This window comes from Ambystoma mexicanum, chromosome 9 (assembly GCF_040938575.1).
Source record: "Ambystoma mexicanum isolate Mex_15411 chromosome 9, UKY_AmexF1_1, whole genome shotgun sequence".
Lineage (NCBI taxonomy): Eukaryota > Metazoa > Chordata > Amphibia > Caudata > Ambystomatidae > Ambystoma > Ambystoma mexicanum.
The window spans coordinates 448,278,771-448,301,698 of NC_090931.1; the positions used below are offsets into that span (position 1 = coordinate 448,278,771).

At 45.4% G+C, this 22,928-nt stretch overlaps 1 protein-coding gene across 2 annotated transcripts in view; it reads left to right on the forward strand.

Annotated features, from left to right (window-relative positions):
- Positions 1-22,928, forward strand: part of DTX2 (deltex E3 ubiquitin ligase 2) — a 1,122,618-nt gene that overhangs the window by 634,809 nt on the left and 464,881 nt on the right. Inside the window, exon 5 of one of the 2 annotated variants that reach the window (XM_069614953.1) lies at positions 9,184-9,324. The exons of the other annotated variant lie outside the window; for it this stretch is intronic. Within the exon in view, the coding sequence (XP_069471054.1) occupies positions 9,184-9,324 (141 nt within the window). The remainder of the gene's footprint in view (positions 1-9,183; positions 9,325-22,928) is intronic. 2 annotated transcript variants of the gene reach the window in all.

Sequence of the window (22,928 nt, forward strand, 5' to 3'; positions counted from 1 at the left end):
AAAACTGGCCCTCACACTAAACAACCTTCCCTTTTCAAGAAATGTCCAAAGTCAATCTCTTCAAGTCAAACAATTCCTGGGAGAAATTATAAAGACACAAGAGGAATTAATCTTCCCCTCAAATGAGAGAGTACTAAACATGCTGTTTCAAGTACCTCGCTACATAGCCGGTCGTCAGATAACCGTGTGCAAGGCAACCTGCCTGCTTGGGATGATGGCTTCATGCATTTATCTTGTTCCACACGCGCGGCTGCGCATGCCCCCGATACAAGAGTGGCTAGCGAAACAGTGGTCTTGGGCAAGCGCTCAATGGGACGATCTAGTGGTAGTTTCGCTGATGCTTGTATCCAGTGCTCCAGATAAGATTTTGAATCAGGAGTAGTTTATGCCCTATTTTGTATAAGTTATGGAGTTCAATTTCTTTAGGGAGTAAAAAGTAAGTCTCATTCTCAGGGAGTGTTTTTAATAAGCGAGTACAAATATGTAGAAATGTTTTGTAAGAGGTATTTCTTTGCACCAAGTAATTCATGCGCATTAAATGGTTAATTTTTACCCCTTCAGATAAGGCTGTAATAATAGTAGAGCTTCTTCCTTTGGCACTTCGTTTACTACTGGTTCAAACATATGCATGGAGTTGTATGAATAAATGTAGGGGGACCTGCTCCGATGTCTTTCTCATTTTTGTTGGGAGTATTTTTACTCCCCATTTTAGAATTTGCTATTTTTAGGTGAGTAAAAGTGGCAAAAACACCCCTTATCTGTAGGGCTGCTTGTAGCTGCTTAGATTCACATGTGCCCTCCCATCCTCCTCTCTTGTGAAGGTCCATAGATGTTTCTATCTTTAATTTCTACTTTATCTTTCTTTTACTCACACACACTTCATGCACCCTCAAGTCAGAAACAAAACAATCTGACAGACCTTGACACATGGAGGACCATGGGTACAGTAGGGATAGTATTACAAACATGCCCATTCGACGTCCCTTTTTGAGTTTTGAAAAAACGTCATGAAATGCTCTGCGACTACCACTAGATGCCGGCCTAGCATGTGAAGCTAAGCAGATGCAAGCACCAGAAATAAGATTACAGTGAATATTGTATGCTCTATATATATATTTCTGAGGCTTGTGGAATCTGCTTAGATCACATGCTGTGCATAGGCCGACATCTAGTGGAAGCTGCGGAGTATTACAGTTTGTTTTTCGAAAATCGAAAAAGGGCGTCGACACAGGGCGTGCCAGTAATACTATCCCTAGTGTGACGTCCACTGTACCCATGATCCCTCACGCGTCTAGGATCCCCAGATTGTTTTTTTCCGCCATTCTGGTCGGAAGCACTTCATCGGAGTTCCCTGGCTTTGCCATATTTACACTTAAAACTAATTCTAATTTGCCCCATTTTGTCACCCTTACGTCGACCAGCATCTCGACGCCGAACCGGGGAGGAGATCAACGTCGAAACCCGACGGATTGGGCCTTGAGGCTTCCGCCTCGGCTCGGGCCTGGGCCGCTGGCCTCGGCCCTACAAGTAGGGAGAGTGGGGGGTGGTACACTTTCACACTCGGTTATAGACACCTTCTTACCTACACACATTTGCCCGCTGCCCACAGGCGCGTATGGAGGGTACGCCCTTTCAGTTTTGCCCCAAGTGTAATAAGAAATACCCTTGGGTAGATAAGCACGCTACGTGCAACCTTTGCCTGCCCAGAGACCACCCCGAGGCGGGTTGCAGGGCCTGTAGCAGGTTTAAGACAAAGACTCTTAAGGACCGCTCCACCAAGCGTTGGGCCCACCACGCCAAGCTAGCAGCTATGGAGGCGGAGGGTACCTTCAGCGACGGCAGCGACGCCGGACTTTCGGACGGCGAGGGCACCAAGGCGTCGAAAGACAGCCTAACGCACGTCCCCGGCCTCGGAAGGTCGTCCGTCCCGGCGACTATGGGGAAGTCCCCCGGCGACAAGAGCGTTACACATACACACGCTAAACACAAAAAACCCACCCGAGATTCGACGTCGTCGAAACCTCGGAAAGAGGCACAGAAGGAGCGGTCCGAAAGGACGTCCTCTGGGCGGTCCCGGTCGAGGTCGCCGCACGACGTCAGGCAAGCCTCCACACTTGCACATAGTGCCTCGCCCATTAACATCACGGAAGATCACTCGTCCGGAGACGAACACGGCTTCCATCCCCAGCCTGCACCCCAGGGAAAGGGTACATCACTTGGGAGTGAGGAGGGCCCAGTTTCGAAGCCTAGGTCGAAACACTGGGATTCCACCTCCGATCCTCGACGCCAGGCGTCGAAAGATAAGGGAAAGGGAAACACACTTCCACCCACGGGGAAGGGGGTAAGCAACAAAGGAAACAACCCTTGCAATCCCCCACAACAATAGAACTGACTTCCCCGTCCAAGTCTTCTCAGGGACAGTCCATAGAGAGTTCCAGCAAGGTCACCCCAAGCTCAAAACTCTGGTCATGCGAGGACATTGACAGAGTAATGTCAAGGATGTCCTCCTTAGCAAATTTCTTCGAAAGACACCCTGACCAGCTACTAGCTTTAAACTCTCAGGAATCTTCTCCCTCAGGTTCAAGGGACCCTATCCCTTCAAATAAAAGGCCCCGGGTCGAGACACCAGTAAAGGCTTCAGACCCCTTCGAGGTCCAACCCTATTCTTGCCTTTTCCCTACAGGCCAAGGAGACTCTTCCCTTATAGAGGGCCAGGATTTTGAGACACCAGAAGATCTCGCAGTGTCAGATTATTACGGGGAGGACGAAGACGAGGATGAGCCAGAAAATAGCCCAGATATTTTCAGAATGGACTCACCAGTCGAAAGGGAAGCCCCAGTGTCTGATTCCCCAATAGATAATCAGCCCCTCCTGAATGAACTGCTCTCTCGGGCAGCTAACCACTTCCACATAGACACACAAGGTGTCCAAGAAGAGAGGGACTTCGCGGAGGAACTAATAGGGGAAAGGAAGACAGTAGCCCAGACCATTCCCATCCTGAAATCTATTCAACGCAGAATAGCACCATCCCTTGTCAACTCAAACCTGACAAGACCTGTAAACCCGAGAGTAGAGAAGCTGTTTAAAGCAGCCCAGTCGGACCCTCTATATATTAGAGGCCAACTTAAGCCAGACTCTCTAGTCGTAACTTACACCCGCAAGAGAGCTGGAACCCCATTATCTTCCTCGGAGGCTCCCCCCGACAAGGAAAGTAAGAAACTCTATGGTTTTGGTAGAAAAGTAGCTTCCACGGCAGCCTACCAAACCAGAATCGCGAATTCCACCACACTGTTGGCCAGCTACAACTGCCATCAGTGGGAAGAAGTGGCAGCACTAATAGATTCCGGTCCCGAACCCCTTAAGAGCCAGCTATCTCGCATTTGTGCAGAGGGAAGAAACGTCTCAGGCTGCATTTTAAAAGCAACTTTAGACGCCGCAGACAATGCGGGTAGAATTATAGCAGAGGGGACTGTCATCAAAAGACATGCTTGGTTGAGGCAGTCGGGATTCAGAGCAGAAACACAAGCTGCACTCTTAGACAAACCAGTGGAAAGTGATCTCCTGTTTGGAAAGGCAGTCGAGGACGCACTAAACGCTAAGGAGGAATTCGACACCCTCAAATCCCTTGGCCAGTTAACTACAAAACCACCTAACCAAAGAGGGAACGGCAATTTTCGTCGCCCCCGCGGCCAAAATTCCAATAGAGGAAATAGCTATTCCCACACCCAGGGTACACAGTGGAACACCAACTCACAACAGTCTACCCAGGGGTATGGTAGGGCTAGTAGAAGAGGACGTGGTAGAGGCGGAGGCAGCCCCAGTAAAGGAGGCGGCACGCCTCCACCAAAGCAGTGACGCTCATTTCAGGGTCCCTTCCCATGCAACCCCAGTAGGGGGACGAATATCCAGCTTCACCCAGGCATGGGAAGGGATAACATCCGACAGATGGGTGCTGTCGACGGTATCCAAGGGGTACTGTATAGAACTACTGCAACGTCCCCGAAACCACCCTCCAAGACAAAAAGTCCACTCTTTAGAACATCAAAAGATCCTCCTCGAGGAAATCTACAATCTGCTCCTAAAGGACGCGATAGAACTCGTCCCAGGACACCAGGTAAACAAGGGTATCTATTCAACTTACTTCCTTGTGCCAAAGAAAGATTTAACAATGCGCCCAGTATTGGACTTACGACCTGCCAACAAGTATGTCAAGCCCCAAAAATTCCGTATGACCACGCTACAAGAGGTAATCCCACTCCTAAAAAAGGGGGATTACATGGCAACCTTGGATATGAAAGATGCCTATTTTCATATTTCTATGCTCCCGGCGCACAGAAAATACTTGCGCTTCAAGGTGGACAGTCGCCACTACCAATTCAAGGTACTGCCCTTCAGGATAGCTTCAGCACCAAGGGTATTCACCAAGGTACTGGCGGTGGCAGCTGCACACCTACGCAGGGAGGCAATCCCAGTGTACCCTTATCTAGACGACTGGCTCATAACGGGGGAAACCCCAGGAATCTGCAGATCAAACATTCAGAGGACTATCGACCTCCTCCACGAATTAGGCTTCTCTATCAACGAGAAGAAATTCCGCATTATCAGTCAGGTCAACAGATAACAGTACGCAAAGCTATGCGGTTACTGGGCATGATGGCGTCATGCATTTACCTGGTCCCCCACGCGCGTCTGCGCATGCGTCCCATGCAGGAATGGTTGGCGAAACATTGGTCTCAGGCAAGTGGTCAGTGGGACGATCTAGTGGTCGTTTCGCCAACACTCGTACAGAGCCTACACTGGTGGACAAGAGAGAATATCGCAAAGGGGAAACCCTTTTACGATCCCGAAGTACAGGCAGTGGTTACTACAGATGCATGCCTGACTGGGTGGGGAGCTCACCATCTCCACCACACAGCTCAGGGTCTCTGGTCTCACTCAGTAGCCAAGAACCACATCAATCTGCTAGAGCTTCTGGCAGTATTCCGAGCGCTGCAGGCGTTCGAGCCCCATCTACTGAACTTGTCGGTGCACATCAGGACGGACAGCACGACAGCCATGTTCTATCTGAACAAGCAAGGAGGGACTCGTTCGCCAAATCTGTCCAAGCTTGCCCAGAAAATATGGATATGGGCACTCGGACGGAACATCTTCCTGTCATCGCAACATGTTCCAGGGGAGCTCAATTCCCTAGCGGATGCTCTAAGCAGAGACCCCCTCCCAGAAGAACACGAATGGGTCCTTCACAGAGACGTAGTAGAAGATCTCTTCTCTCAGTGGGGTTTCCCCACTATAGACCTATTCGCCACAAGCGAAAACAAACAATGCCCAGGATTTGCATCCAGGTTCCCCCAAACGGACTCCCAGGGGAATGCCCTGTGGATGAACTGGTCAGGGATGTTTGCGTACGCTTTTCCACCAACTCCTCTCATCAGGAAGGTGGTGTACAAGATGAACAAGGAATCAATGACGCTCATCCTAGTTGCTCCCATGTGGGCGAGACAAGCATGGTTTCCACACCTACGCAGGATGGCGGTGTGCGAGCCCATCAGACTCCCAGCCTGGTACAACCTTCTGTCCCAGCAACAAGGTCAAACACTGCATCAGGAACCCAACTCTATGAACCTAGCAGCATGGCTCCTGAAGTCATAGAGTTTGGACATCTCAAATTACCACAGAGGTGTATGGACATTCTAAAAGAGTCCAGGAAACCAAATACAAGACACTGTTACTTTGACAAGTGGAAAAGATTCGTTATCTGGTGCCAGAATAAACAAATCAACCCGGTTGATTGCACTCCTTCCAACGTTGTAATATACATGCTCCACCTGCTGGATGCAGGGTTGGTTTTTAACTCTCTGAAAGTACACCTGGCAGCCCTCTCGGCTTACACCACATCCCATAACAGGGTCTCGTGGTGGAAAGTACCAGTGGTTAAAGCCTTCATGGAAGGAGTAAAGAGACTTCACCCTCCTATTTCGAACCCACCGCCAGGATGGGACCTCAACGTGGTGCTAGCTAAGCTCATGGGGCCCCCCTTCGAACCCATGCATAAAAGTAGTCTCAAACACCTGACTTACAAAACGGCCTTCTTAGTAGCCATTACCTCCATAAGAAGGGTCAGTGAGATTCAGGCTCTGTCAGTGCAAGATCCTTTCTTTACTATCCACAAGGACAAACTGGTTTTACGCACACACCCTAGGTTCTCACCAAAATTCATATCCAAGTTCCATGTAAACCAGTCCATCGAGCTTCCGGCTTTCTTCCAAAACCCACAAAGCTCGGCTGAGGTGAAACTACACACCCTAGATGTGCGTAGGGCGGTCTTATACTATGTAAATAAAACCAGACCGCTAAGGAAAACAGATCAACTGTTTGTCTCCGTAGCTACAGGCAGAGAGGGGGATCGCGTCTCTAAGGGCGCTATCTCTAAGTGGATTATCAACTGTATACAGCTGTGTTACTCTCTTTCTAAAAAGACTCTGCCGTTTACACCAAGGGCCCACTCTACTAGAGGCATTGGGGCCACTCTGGCTTTCATTGCAAATGTTCCCCTCGACACCATTTGCAAAGCAGCTACTTGGAGCTCTATTCACACTTTTACTCAGCATTACTGCATTGACACTCATTCCAAGACAGATACACAAGTGGGACAAGCGGTTCTAAGACACCTGTTTGCTCATGACCCTTCTCACATCCCACCTCCTTCTTCTGGTACTGCTCGCTAATCTATGCACAGCATGTGATCTAAGCAGATTCCACAAGCCTCAGAAGGGATACATTACTCACCGTAATCGTATTTCTGATGCTTGTATCTGCTTAGATTCACATGCGACCCACCCTTCCTCCCCTCCGAGAGAAGGCGCATGGTTGCTTGTAGTCTTACCTTTCTGTCTATCTGCTTGGACTATCTGTACTCACGCTACTCCTCATGCTACCTCATGTCAGGAAAAACACAATCTGGGGATCCTAGACGCGTGAGGGATCATGGGTACAGTGGACGTCACACTAGGGATAGTATTACTGGCACGCCCTGTGTCGACGCCCTTTTTCGATTTTCGAAAAACAAACTGTAATACTCCGCAGCTTCCACTAGATGTCGGCCTATGCACAGCATGTGAATCTAAGCAGATACAAGCATCAGAAATACGATTACGGTGAGTAATGTATCCCATATATATATATCTCCTTTTCTTTCACAAATAAACCAAATAGCTGGTGAAATCTGTTGTCTGGACTATGCTTTAAAATGCATATGGGCCATCAAAATTAACAGCCTCAACATTATCACTTTGCAAGAAAAGCTGGAATTCGTCACACAAGAAGGGCCACTGAAGGGGAACTTGCCTCCATGACCCATTTTCCATTAATTGCTGCCCACTGGCCCTTATCTGTCAAGAATTGTAAATCACTTATTTAGGGAAAACACTAGAGAATTAAGATGCAAATGATAGCCTGGCAAGCTGACACACCTTAAAACCACACAGGCTGCTCCCGCTTCTACCCCCTGCCTTCTGAGCCTTTGAACTCAGACTGCGAACCCATGGGGGAGATTCAATCCGAATTTGTCTGTAAAACGAACGACCGCACCTGTCTCTTAAAATGCAATCAGTCGGGACTAGTCCGGAAAGATGGCAACTCTATCGGATAGAGGGTCCAAGAGGAGATACATGTATTGTTTCCTTTCCTGTTTCCAGCCCTTGTTGGCAGCCAAAGGGGTACCTGTATGTCTACCCCTGAACACACTCCTAATCAAGGAAGGACTAGGAAGTTTGGTGAGGACCCCACAGCCAAACCTGCACTGGTCCTATAAACTCTGCTCTTCCTGTCAACCCAACCTGTAACCAATGCTCCTGTGGCATCAGAGGCAGTAAGAGATTTTATGGAATTAAATTAGTACCTCTGACTACTCCTGGTGTAAACATTTGATTCTATAAGATACTATCTGCGATAATACATGTTCATTTCCATAATTTAAGGGGGCCATTTCGAGTTTCTGCTCCTCATTTTCTATCTCGATTACACAAGATCGAATTGATACATAGCCAAAACACTGACTGCATTTTGGAAAAGATCTGTGGACTTTGGCTCACTAGGGCTGTCCTGTACTCCTGAAAGCCCATTACCTTCACACCCTGCTGCCTCCTCCACCTATATAACCCCTTGCATTGTACAGTGTTCCACTTCTCACGATCAAAGTTGTGCGATATAAATCCAAAACATGCATATTCATTAATGATTCCTTTCCCACTCATATTGAAGTTGAAATACTGGGCTACCTCTGAATCTCTTCTTGGTAGGTAGTTCACAACTATTGAGAATAGAAAAGAGCCTGACCCCAGTGTAAGGAAAGGGTAATTGCTGAACAGCTTCTGCGCTGTTCATGCCCAAAATCCCTCCTATTACCAATACCCACACTCCTCCTAAGACCAGTGAAAAAGTAGAGGATCCGGTGTCCAGAGGAGTCTCTGGGTGGGCTAAGCTTCCTAATAGAAGAGGCCCATGCGCTATCAGCTGCATACTTGATTTTTAGAATCTTTTATTGCACAGCTTTCAAACGGAATTTAATGTCCTGATACAAGGTGGTGAAATGTCATGTTGCCAGCAGGAAGTATCCTTAGCATTTAGCTGCGTCAATGTTTTTTTCCTTTCTTTCGGACTAAGCGGTAGTGGTTTCTGTAATCGATGACTTAACGGTACCAATGCCAAGAACGGCCAGATACAGGGATGCAGGGTTACATTTTGATATCAACTAATCAAAACATTTCATAAAGGCTTTTTCAGATAATGATGTTCACCTTTTTTAAATTACTTGAGTGTGACTGTATTAAGTGCCTTTTCAAATTTCCTGTATACTTTTCAGGATCCAATGTCTGATCAGCCTATTCCTCCCGATTGGGTGAATCGAGGGAGGAAGGAGCCAAATGTTTTTGAATAAATTATAAACTCACAAGTTGAAAAGGAAAACTGAAAATGTATTCCCCTCCACCATCCCTCACACAGTGCTTCATCCACATTTAGGGCATGTAATCTGAAAATCGGACTCCCCTCATTACACGTCTCATGTTTACGTTGGTTTTAATTTGATATTCTTTGCGTTTTTATACACATTTTTATTTTTTCAATGTTTTAATTTCTCATTATTTGCATTATTTCCTTTTTGCATGTTATGCCCATGTTGCCCAGGCGTGACCGCTTTGGTGATGTCAGCCGCTGGATTCCCTGCCCGTGTTACCTGTGCACCGTCACCAGCCAGCATTCCCACCACCCGCACCTCCTCTCAAAAGCAAAGCTCATTTAAGAAATTGAGGAAAATGTTCATGAAAGGTAGCTTCTCTTACAACTCTGGCATTTGCTAAGCTTCTGACCTGACTAGCTTTCGTGCATGCTCTCATTCTTCATTTTTTCCAGTTGGGGTAACCACCTACATTTCCCCCCTGGTGTTCCCTTTGCACATCTTTTTAGTGAAGTGCAGGAACTTTCATCATTTGTGCAGTATGCTACCTTCACTAACCTAGCTTTGTCTCCTGGTGCAAACACCTCTCTTCTAAGTAATACAAGCCTAGAACACATCTGAATACAATCATCCCCTTTCCTTGCACTAGCCAAATAATTTTCCTGGCCAATCCAGTTCTCTCATCCACCCACCCATTGGAAAATGTTAATCCTCTTGTGATTTGATGCCCACATTGGTTTTCAATCCCTTCCCACTGCTTTGTCCCAAATTCTCTACATTTTTTGTGGAGGTGTCCTCATGTCTCCATCTGCCGATCAGATGTGTGTTGGCTCTTCCTTGGTGATGTACAAGACTAATCTCCTGTCTTCCGCTTCCTTACACCACTGCATTCTTCAGGATGATTAAAGGAGAGCATGCAATGGTCCTAGTTTTGATGCTGCAATCTCTTGGATTCATTACCTATTTTACCTGTGTTCTTATTCCAATGAGACACATACCATTGGTCTGTATCGGACATCTCCTGAAGATTGGCGTCCTTCCTGCTCACCACACATGTTGTGAAATGCCCAGCAGTATAAGTGGAAATTCTGTTGTTGCCTGAACCATATTTTCTCCTAATATTAACAAACCTATCTAGTTTTTCTTCCTAACTGCTTGCTTATAACTTCAGTGTATCTGAAAAGTTCTGTAATTTCTCTTAATATTTATGTAAATATACTAATCCCTCCTGTCTGGCAAATTTGTCCAACAAAATACATTGTTGCTTTCAGTTATGTATTTGTTGTAGATTGCAATACCTTTTTGGATGGACATGAATACTTCAATAATATTATATTTAATTTGCTTTTCGAATGTCACGGTTCCTTTTTGGTTCAATGGTTGCCACATATATATTGTTTGCTTGAATGAGTTGCGAACACACTTTTAACCTTTGCATCAAAATATGTACACTTTGATGCCTGTGTGTTTGCTGACACTAAATGACAATTTCATGTGATTACTATGTGAAACCAGGTGACCTACCTTAAGCAGAAGCCATGCTGTAGTAAATCTAGAAATTCCCAAAGAGGGCGATTCTTCAAAGGATTTAAAATAAAGAAACAGTATTTGGTGCTCAAAGTACTGTTCTACAGTAATTCAGCTATATGTAAAGTAATCTTTGTACTTAGTCATGTGTCTGATGGTTGACTAGAGCTCTGCAAATCCATCAATTTCCTTTTTCCATATGTTGATGCAGTATAAGCCTGTACATTAAGTGTGATCAGGATATGTTAAAACGTCATGACCACAACTTCAAATGCAAGATCATTTTGTGTATGTTTGTAGTCTATTCTTACTGAGCCGCTCTTCTCGGCTTTGATCATTTCTTGTTTTATGTTTCTTCTAGTTTCGCCATTTGTTAATCAGGAGCTTTCCTTATATTCGTATGCCAGTGCCATTATGGGACTGCATCCGTTAGGGTTGCTGGTGTAGCATATGAGGCCTGTTAGATCTGATGGTACAGCTTATGAATAGATCAGCAGGGCATTAGATGATTGCCATTAATAATGTTGACACATGTCTTTGATGCCTGGGGCTTGGGGCCTCAATACCTTCAACTCTCTCTTCCTAAATATCTTCCTTCTCAAGCTCTTCGCTCATCTGCCTCCAACTCCCTCAGGGTCAGTCACTTCGCCAAGTAACAAGTTGGTGGGAGATCTTTCTTTGGCTGGGGCCTCCCTCTGGAACAGAGCTCCCTGAAACTAGAGGAGAATCATCTCCGGTTATGGAAGCGCCTCAAAACCTTTCTCTTTGCTTCTGCTTTTTCTCCTCTCCCTTGCTGAATTCTTGGCTGAAACTGAAACTGCACTGGTTACCTGACCACCCTCGGGCCCAGGTCCCCACCCCTGCCAGCTGCACTCCTGCACTGCCTTTCGGGCAACCCCCGCACTTGGGGACTGTCTTCTGTATCTCTTCAGTCCCACTTGCAGCACTTGACACCTGATATCAACACTTTTTTACCTACTGTTATTTATTCTTATCCCATGAGCTGCACTGTCCCCTACCCCCCACACTTCTCCCTTCCCATGCACTTGCACGATCTGAATGACACCTGGCCTAGTAGGATTGTTGTCTTTGTCTTCCCTCTGTTGCCCCTCCCTTACATCATCGCACCTTGAAACGCTTGTGTATAGGCGGGTTATAAATGCCTTATCATATATCGTATCATATTTCTTTCTTGGGTGACTCACGGTTCACCCCAGATCTGTCTTGGGATGATAGCTCAGGGGCAACGTGTATGCCTTGGAAGCAAGACGACACGGAGCACCACAGGTTCGATCCCCTGGTCCGGGCTTAGAAATCTCTGGTTATTAAGCACGTTATAAATAACCTATCATATCCCCCCTCAGCCGGGCTCAGATCCTTTTCTTCTCCAGCATTGGATCTTTCATGGATTCACATGCTGTGAATATTTCCCGTTGTCGAGCTGCGAAACCTTGGTAACTTTAATATAGAGGTTTTCCTCTGTACTTCCCACGCCGCGCACCGTGGGAAGTACAGAGGAAGCACTGTTAACTGGTGTTCCGTGCTGTGTTGGGATTGCTTTGGATTGATATCGAGCATTTTCTCCATTCGCTGCTCATACGGAATTACGTGCTTCAATTGGCATTACGGCAGGAGGAAGTCTTTCTGCTAAACACCTTGGACTGCTTGATCTAGTTGCACTGGGACTGTTTTGGCTGGGCTCCGCCCTCTGTGACGCCCACTCCTCTTGGCAACCTCCTACTTATACCCAGCAGCCAGCGCACTCGCGCGCGCGCGCACCGTGGGAAGTACAGAGGAAGTACTGTTAACTGGCGTGCCGTGCTGTGTTGGGATTGCTTTGGATTGATATTGAGCATTTTCTCCATTCGCTGCTCATACGGAATTACGTGCTTCAATTGGCATTACGGCAGGAGGAAGTCTTTCTGCTGAACACCTTGGACTGCCTGATCTAGTGGCACTAGAAGAAGATGACTTTATAACTTCCTGTGCGCATAACAGGTGAGCTTGGCGTGCCATCGTGCATGCGTGAACCGCATATACTTAGAGTACATTGTGTGCCTAACCTAGCTTGTCTGTCTAGTGGTGCCTTCGTGCACGCGAGAAGTGCGTTAACGCTGTGTCTTTGGGGATTGAAATTCTAGTTTACTGATTGTTTTGTTTTGTCTCCTTCTCTGAAAGGACTGTTTTGGCTGGGCTCCGCCCTCTGTGACGCCCACTCCTCTTGGCAACCTCCTACTTATACTCAGCAGCCAGCGCACTCGCGCGCACCGTGGGAAGTACAGAGGAAGTACTGTTAACGGTTCACTGTGCAGTGTGCGGTTGGCTGGCTGCTGGGAGGTAAGCTGGGCTGAGTGTATTAATAGTAAACTCTAGGCGTTTAATTGGTTACTTGAGTACAGGATAATCACCAAATTCCTTGTTGATTGATCATGGTGAATGGTCTCCGTAGTGGGCGAAAAATACACAGTAAGATGAGTAACGATATGAATGATACCATGATAACACACGCAGATAATAAGGAAATGGGGGACTTTGAGAGCGAAGAGAATGATTTATCTAACAAGGTGGGAACGTCAGCGTGTGTAGAAACCCAGGGGGATATGTCTGGCAAAATAACGCTGCCCGAGACATCAGTGGAAAGCACTACCGAGAATAATTCTGAATCGACACTAGAGACCTTTAAGCTCAAAGCAATGAGCCACGATTCTGATAATGGGGTTCTGGGTGAAACCTTAGGAGAGTATGAGAAAGGTGAATTACTAACGAAAATGGGTATCACTACCACAAAGCCTAGATTCTCCGATGTATCAATTATTGCTCCTGCTATTGAGGCATTGTTGGATAGGAGGATGCGTTTTTCTAGAGGGCCCTCCACCCCAATTAAAGCCAATAAGTACTGCATGGAGGATGTACATGTGCACATTGACTCTGATCTAGTACCTCATATGAAGACCCAGGGGCATACTCTTTTCGATCAAATTGGTAATAATGATGCGAATAAGGAATTCAAAAATTCAGAGACTAGCTCTCGCTCAGAAGTAGAAATTCCCCCTGAAGGGACTACTAGGATGTCGGGATTTCCTCCAGCACTGGTACCCTCCCCTGTTGAACCACAAATAACTATCGGTTCTAGAAGGTGAAGCAGAACGTAACCTAATTGAGTCCTCAGATATCGGAGCTGAGTTTCCGGTATTGTCCAGGATCCTTAATTTACTAGATAAAGGACATGACCAGACTCATATCCAACTTGGATATTCACACAGCATGCTAACTGACCTGCTTACTAAGGTCAACAGAATAGAGGGGTTAGTGTTCACTTGTGACATGGTAGCGGGCCTCTCTAATGGTAAACTAAGGGAGAGCCCCTTACCGAAGAATAAAGCTTCTCAAACGCCCGCTGACCCACGATTGGGACCTGTGGCGACAACTACCTTTGCAGCAGTTACTGCTGGTGATCCTACCAAAAATGATACACCAGCTGCAGCAGAAACCAAACATCTAACTGAGATGGTATCGGCTAATGCAGCGGCCATACAACAGATACTAGCCACTATAACAAGGAGCAGTCCAAGTGCACTACCTGTGGATGCTCAGATGACTAGTGATGATGTGATCGCCGCTCCGATCCAAGCGACACCTAAGTTAGCAAAAGAGGAACTTTTGGATAGTCCCTCAGCTTTAACCAACTTGATTGATTTAGAAGATGAGGCTCAGTTATGTCAGCACGATTTGAAAACGCTCATGAATGAGGAACAGGTATATGAACCTGTCCTGTCAAGGAAGCAGAAAAAAATGCTGCTGAGAGCAACAAAACGTAAAATCAATCAAGCAAAAAACATAAAATTAAAGAATCATCAAACTCTTCCGAAGGTCACTTTAGACTCATTGACAGTCGATCCAAAGAACTTGTCCCATGAAGAAGAGAGGATTGATCTATTGCAACTGAATAAAGAGTCAAGGGCAGTATTGAATATTGATGTAACACACAGTCTTGGCGACTCTCAGATGTCGCCGATTAAAAACAACACTGGAAGAGATTTGGGGGGGATTGCTGTGGGAGAGCATGTTTGTTCGCCCAAACAAAAACAAACAGACTTGATAAAGTTCTTTCCTGCTCTATACATGAATAAGGCTTCCAATAAAATCAAGGTTGCAGCCACCAATAAAACAATGAGAAAAATAGTTGCAAATAAATCTACTCTGAATAATTCCAAGATAACCATTAATGGACAGGCAAATTTGGATAAGCCATTGATGATTCACTCCCCCCCCCCTAGGGTGGGACCCTCGCTTAGTGGCATTAAAGATCTTGCATATAAAGTAGTCACTGACGATGGGGAGGTAGTTGAAGAGCTGGGAGATTTGCAAGCTAAGCATATTACAAACATGGACCTGAATACGTCTAAAGTAGAACCCCCAAGCCAGACTTATGAGGTCTACTCTGAATCCTATCCTAACGATCAAATGGCAAAAAAGACTGAATGTTCCTAACCCCCGAGATGCCACCTATCATGGGATGGGAAAGCAAACAACTAAGTTTTCCAAAAACGAGCCTAAATCGATCTGCAATGCTAAAGGCCTTTCAAGAAATCCCAGCATTACGTACTATCAGAAGCAACGATATTGACTGGGTTCGTTTGGCGCACAACAATCCTACGCGGATGATATGTGGCTATCAGTCACATATCATCACAAGACTGATTTGGGCTCAGCGAGAAGTTCTGGAATTATTGGGACTACATCCTTGTCTCTTTAATACCAGTGAACTTGCGGATATTTTCATTGCAACTATTCCTGAATCCCAGCAAATACCTAATTCAGTGGGTTCTCAACCACTGATTAATGAGGAGGTGCTGAAGCAATGTATGAACTTAGCAGCATCCCTTACGGGTATGATGAGTATGGGGGCGTTGACTCCATCTGCCCCGCACACAAAATTGGGAGGCAAATAGGATGAAAATCTGGGGATTGGGATACTTTCCTGGAACTCATGCGGCAGTGCTAATTTAAGGTTATGGAATGAGTCTTTGGATAAGGACAGTCGCCCAGGGATCTGTTTAATACAAGAAACTATGTCCATGGGAAACCTAGTCCTAGAAGGGTTTGATACTTATCAACAGCCGGCTAGAAGAGGTGATCAAGGCCGTCCAGCTGGAGGCTTTGCCATACTGATTGATAAGCAGTTAAAATTAGAATACTCTATTATGTGGACTGATGAAGCTTTATTGGTGGTGGGAATTGCATGCAAAGATCTAGTAGGGCAAGAGCTTCTGATTGTTGATTTATATTGTAATGAGGTCACTGTTTCTTTTGAAACAATTACTAATCGACTGAACTATATCTTTGAAAAGGCTTTGATGCATAAATTAACGATGAATGTAATAATTGGTGGGGATTTCAATTCCACTTATGTATTTATAGATAAGAATGGGAAATATGCTACGCATGATTCGAAAAAAAAAATCCCAGGTAAATGGCTTAAAGTGGCTGGAATTCCTTCTCACATGGGACATTCAATGTGTTCTGTTCAAAATGGGAAGCTCCCAGTATACCTGGGCTAGAGGTACCTGTGTGTCACCTATTGATTACATCTTTGTTTCAACAGGGCTGTTAGAACTAATGGCCCCTATAGCAATTCACAATCTTGGGAGGGGAGATCATTTATCTTTGAATTCTAAGCTTAGATTAAATGTTATGATTTTCGATAATATCCCTATGCTTGATGCCATTGAATTCGATCGTGTAGGTGCCACACTCAAGTGGACTTCTAGCACCTGCAATGAAGTTACCAACAAAATTGAAAACGATACCTTGATTAATAGGAGTTGTGTGTCTAGTGGAATCTCGTGTGTCATCGCTGAGATCCAGAACTCCATTTGAGTTGCACTTCACATGGGTTGTTTGATGAAATCTAAGGCCATTAAGCCTACATTTACACATCGTCATCAGTTTAATCTAAAAGTAGTTGCATGGAGGAAAGAGAAACGTCTACTGCTTAGACAACTTGCCAAAACTAATTTTACAACTAGTGAATTTAATCAAAGCAAAGCTCAAATCAATATGACCTATAAAAGACAACTAAAAATGATGAGGTATGAAGTGATAAATAGGGATAATCAGCATCTAGTTAATCTATTATTGAAGAACCCCACTAGACAGGTGTGGGCCACCATGCGTACCCTGTTTGATAATACTGAGTCAATCGGAGAATCGGCAATATCTGCAGTAGTTTGGATGGCGTATATCAAGGCTAAATTTACCAAACCTACTGCTTTTTTTGGCTATGTGGATAGCTTAATTTTTAGGCCAACCCTGTGTGGTTGTCCTTGGACAACAGAAGATATAACTACGATCATTAAGAATTCTAAAGGATCTAGAGCCCCAGGTCCGGATGGGATTCCTCCTTGTCTGATTAAACTTAACCCGGATTTGTGGGCAAGGATTCTCAAAATAAAATTTGATGCGATTTGCTCCCTGGGCTACATTCCGAATTTGTGGTGAATGGCCAATATCATCCCAATTTACAAAAAGGGCCAATTGAATGAACCGGCCAATTATAGGCCGATAGCTTTGATGGATGCTGCAGCGAAGACCTTTACTAGCTTGTTACTCCAACATATTAATCAGCACATCATAAAAAGCAATCTTCTATCGAAATATCAGACTGGTTTTCGACGTCATATGGGATGTCAACTTAATGCAACTATTATTGCTCATGTTTATCAACAGATGAAATCTCATAAGGCAGGCCCCGGTATACATGGCATCCCTGGATCTTACCGCTGCATTCGACTCCGTAATTAGACATATTTTATGGACAAAACTGATCAAATTTGGTTTTCCAGAGCAGCTTGTTGCTATCATTGCTGCTCTACATAAACAAACCACTTATCGTATTCGTTTGACAAGAAATGGGGCATTCACCGATACAATTTCCACTGAGATCGGCCTCAAACAAGGATGCAACCTTGCTGCGGTCCTCTTTAACTTATACTTATTAGACTTGGACGAGCAATGGAAGGATGCCATCATTTTTCCTGTTAAACTGGGGGTAACTGCGATTAATTGGTTGAGTTTTGCAGACGATTTATTATTTTTTGACAGGACCCCTTTTGGGTTGCAGACAAAATTGGCCTTATTTCATTCCTTTGCAAGTAAACACAATCTAGAGATCAATCTCAAAAAATCCTTCATAATATTTATTGAAGGTCGGAAAAAAAACTATTAAATTTGATTGGGGTCTGAATGGTATTGCTATTCCTACATCTACTGCCATCCGCTACTTAGGTTATCAACTTGCTAGTTCATATTCTTTGGAGGGGTGGAAGACAATTTTGTCTAATAAGGCAAAAATGCTAACAACGCAGATGAAAATGATTCATCATCGTCTGGGGAAATACTCAATGATCCCTATAATGAAATTTTATGCTCAAAAGATTGAACCAATTTTATTGTATTCTCTAGATATGTTTGCTGGATGTGGAATCTACTCTTGACGTGATTCAAGGTAAAATGTTGAAAACTGTATTGGGTTTGGCTCTCTCCACCCCGAATGCTATTGTGTGTCATGAACTGGGCTTATTACCATTATCGGTGAAATGGCACTGGCGACTTCTTATGCACTATGGAAAAATGCTAGCGCCCCCTAAAGATTCACTTTACGAAGATCTTGAAATTATGATAAAGAAAGGATACCCTCCGTCGTTTCTAAAATGTAGGACTAAGATGGAGGAGTTGTTAGCTAGTGCCATGATCCCTCGGGATGATCTGGTACTGCGCTTGCCTTCGTGCAAACTTAAATACTGTAGATACCATTGGTGTCTATTGATTGATAAAATTAATGAATACATAAAATTAATGAATACCAAACCTTTGGTGAATATGCGAAATTTACATGGCAGTGGGGACATTGACCGAAGTACCAGGCCATCTTTCCTTGTGAACGAGCCAAGAAGACGTATCTGAGATTTCGTTTGAACCAGTTACTTACGAATGAGCGACTGATGTCCTGGAAATCCTATAATAACTCATCTAACAATGGTCAATGTAGATTCTGTAATGGGAATAGTACTATGGAAACACTGAAACATCTTACAGTCTACTGTTCATTTTTTGAACCCATCAGAACCCACATACTTGGTAAATACCTTTACACAGTATCTAGCCTAAGCAGAGAGTCCCTTTTGCAAAGATACATGGCAGGTACAAACCAAAGTCTCATTATTTGTTTAACACATTTTTTAATAATTCTTGAGCAAAAACTATCTGAAAAGCTACTAATTGCACCTGATCAATTACCATGAATTGCACATTAAGATTGCCTCAAAAGAGGAATATTATGATTGTCTTAAACCTTTGTGGCAGCTTGGGCAGCGCATCCTAAAGTAGAATTCTTAAGTAAATGTTGCGTTTCCAATTGGGTCTAGTAAAGTGGCGACTATGTACAATATGAAATGAATTGAGGATTATATTTCTATTAAGGTCCATCGAGTGAACCTTGTAGCTTTATTCATGTAAGATAGTGATATCTAACTATAGACTAAGTTAGGCTATCTGCTATTTGTGATGTTGATGGGTAAGCAATTGTTTTTATATTTTATGGATCTATACTATGCAGTGATGCTATTTGATTTTACTATGTGATGGATTGTGTTTGCTATGATCTAAGTGTATTATTTGAGATATTGTATTGTCTTTTTGTCTTGTTTTTAAAAGAATTTTGTAAAGGTTTGAAAAAAAAACAAACAATAAAATAAAAAATAAACAAATATGGAAAAACTTTGACACCTTGAGTGTCCTATCGACATCTTTATGGGTGCTTCAGGCCGCACCAATGCGACGTCCAGTATATAGCCCCACCCCGCTGCTTCCCTTCAGATTTCAACCATCTTCCATACTTTTGGAATCACCTTGTGTTCTCTCCAGAGAATTTGTTCTTTTTTCTACGCAGCTTTCGCTGTTTACAGTGGTTTCGGTACTTCTAGGTTCCGTCATGTCATCTTTGGGTCAGAAGAAGTCATTATTTTGGCCGTGTGAGAACTGCGGCCTCAAGAATGGATACGAGGGGGGCGGCCATGCCTACTGCTTGTACTGCTTATACCCCAATCACTCAGCCGAGAACTGTGATATCTGTCGGGGGTTCTGTTATACACGTTAATACTGACAATGCTTGCTTCCAAGATTTCTAAATTCAATAGGTTTGACTAACCTGGATCACTCTTGAAATTCTGACGTACTGTAAGAAACCCCCCTGCGAGAACTAAGTCCACCCCGCAGGACAAATGCGAAGGTAAGTCTAGTTCCCACAGGGAACGTCTCTGGGGAAGAAAACCCTGTGTATTTGTAGTCCTTGGAGATTCTCACAGCAGACAGCTCAAGGATTCATCTGTCATCTTATTTTCTGGTCTTTATCCTGAAGAAGGGGAAATAGTCTTCAGGCTAATGTTAAAACGAATAAGGAAAATAGAAGGCACGATGTAATACCCTGGTAATCGTTAGGAGAATCCATGGTGCAATTCGTAGGCATAGAAGGAAGTTCTCTGAGCTGTACGAGACAGAAGCAGAAGGTGAGGTTCTGGCGATTACTCAGGAACCTACCTTTCGACTTTGATTGCACGCATAGGAGCTGATTCGTGTTTGCAGCGTGTTTCTGAAGCTTGGGTAAATGTATGTTGATAGAAGTGAATTTGTAATAGTGGCTTGGATATGAGCCGGAGCAGAGTTGTATTCTGTAACGCTGAAGACAAAGCAACTCTGTTAAATCTAAATCGAGTTTAGAGATGATTATGGTATTTATATAATAAACTTTCGTACCCTTTCCGTATTGAATTCGAAATATCAGCGGGGATGAGAATTGAGCAAGAATCACGGCTTTCATCTATAAGAGATTTTTCGTAAGAGCTCCCCTAACTAGCAAGACCGTGTGTGATTATAAAGAAGCGGTCTGTACCGTTGCCGAGTAACGAAGTAGCGTTCCCGGAAGACTGGACCTCCTCTTCTTTCAGCACGCGTGGGAGTCGGGGTGTGATGTAATCTTTCTGTATTAGAAATAGGAAACTAAGAGTGTGGACCAAGCACAGAAGATAGTACAGAGTATAGACGCCTAGGTTCGTACTAACGGAGCGTCGGAGTAAAGTTGTAGTGACGCGAGGACTGCTAGGCTTCCATGTCTGATAACAGAATCCATCTGCTGCAGGGGGCAGAGCCTCACACGGAAGACTATCTGAAACTAGCAAGTTAATGGCAATCCCAGACGCCATCTTGGGAGAATAACAAGAAGACGCCCCGATCTGATTCCAATGCTGCCAAATGGACCATGAGACCCTCTGATTCCTAACAGGTTCTCCCAGAAGACCCTCAAGGATCTTAACAGGCAATTGATTTGCTGGCTGAACGAGGGGGACCTATCCAGCTTCGAAGGTAGGCTCTTCTTGCGGGGGCAGGGCCTCCACTCCTACAGCAAAGAGGTCACCATCGCAACAGAGGGCATGGTCGGCATAGCTGATGCCAAAGAAGCAACGCACTGGTGAGGCCAGGTCGGCATCAGATTTGGGAAAAGGCAGACGGTCTTCGGCGGCTCGGCAGGCCGCCTTCTCCGTCTAAGGAGATGGCGGTGCTGAAGGCCGCGCCCACGGCTGGTGACGGCCCCGTCGACGACCCTGCTGGTGACGGCCCCGTTGACAGCCGCCCCATCAACAGCAGCTCCAGCGTAGGTGGAAATGCATAAGTCCATGGCTGGTGGCCGCTACAGGTCCATCATCTCCCAGGGATGCAACGTGGCAGTCCGGGAAAGGTTTTACGTCCATACTCCCGATGGACATTATCCAACATGAGCCGACATCGGCCTATGAGTTTGACTCAGATCTGGATGAGGAAGAGCAGCCGTTTCTGTATGCTTCCGTTTTGGGCCTGCATCCTTCTCTTCCATCCACGTTGGGGGGGTGGGGAGGGGGGGGTTCTGAAAGCAGTCTGGCCTCGGTATCCTCTTGTCAATCTGCACTTGTTACTCTTGATGCAAGTGCTTACTATGTTGCAATCGCTCCTGGGGCAATTGGATGCCAGGCTCCCTGTGCCTCAGGCTCCGGCTGTTCTGTTTATGCAGGACCCGGCTACCATTCCTCGTCAGAAGGATGTCTCAGAATCCTCTTGCAGTCATGGGCCTCATCCCAGAAGGTCTTCCCTGGTTCGGCCTCCTACGCTGTCTCCCAAGGCGTTCAATCCTCCACATCAACCTGTTAGAGCTGAGGGCCATCAGGTTGGCCCTGAAGACTTTTCTGCCATCTGTGCAGGGGAAGAGTGTCCTGATCCTGATGGACAACACAGTGGCCTTGCATTACCTCAACAAAAACGGGGGTGGAGGGGGGTAGGGTCACTCCCGTTGTGCAGAGAGGAAATGCAGCTTTGGTTCAGGGCAATCCAGCAGGAAATTTTGCTCTCGGAAGTTCATCTGGCCAGAGAGGAAAATGCAGCGGTGGACGCTCTGAGCAGGCAGAGCATGATCTCTCACGAGTGGAATTTGGCTCAGGAAGTCCTTCTGGAGATCTTCGCCCTTTGGGGAACCCCACAAATCGATCTCTTCGCCACCAGTGCCAACCGGACGTGCGAGAGATTCTGCTTGAGGGAATTTCCTCCGAGAGGAGCCTTAGGAAACCCATTCGTAGTGGACTGGTCATTCCATCTACTGTACGCGTTTCCTCCAGTCCCCGTCATTCCTCAAGTTTTAAGGAGGTTACAATCCCACATGATCCTCATTGCCCCGGATTGGGCCAGGAGAGCGTGGTACCCAAACCTTCTAGAAATGTCCGTCTTCCCTTCCGAGAGGATCTGCTCTCGCGCAAGGGGGCATCACGTTCTCCTTCCAGAGGTCAGGACTCTCAACCTTCACGCTTTGTATCTGAAAGGTTGAGGTATAAGGATTGGGACCTCCCGGATGACGTGATGGAGGTGTTGCTTTTGGCCAGGAGGCCGACAACAAAATCCCTGTGCCGTTGGCGTAGGTTTTGTGACTGGTGCAGAGGACAAAATGTTGATCCTTTTCATTGTTCCATTCCAGTGGTTTTGTCTTTCTTGCTTTCTTTGGGCCACAGGAGCCTTCAAGTGGGTACCATTAAAGGTTACTTGGCGGCGCTGTCTATCTTCAAGCGCTCGTCTGAAGAATGTTCTTAGTTTAAGATTCCTTTGATTTCACAATTTCTTAAAGGACTCACTAATGTGTTCCTGCCGTCCCGTTTCCAGGTGCCGGTTTGGGATTTGAATTTGGTTTTGAAGTTTCTCATGGGTGCTCAGTTTGAACCTTTGCACTCTTGTGCTTTGAGATTGTCCTTCAAGACAGTGTTCTTGGTTGCGGTTACTTCCGCTTGCAGAGTGAGTGAATTGCAGGCACTTTCATTTAAGCCGAACTTTACTGTGTTCCACAAGGACAGGGTTGTGCTGGGGGTACGTCCTTACT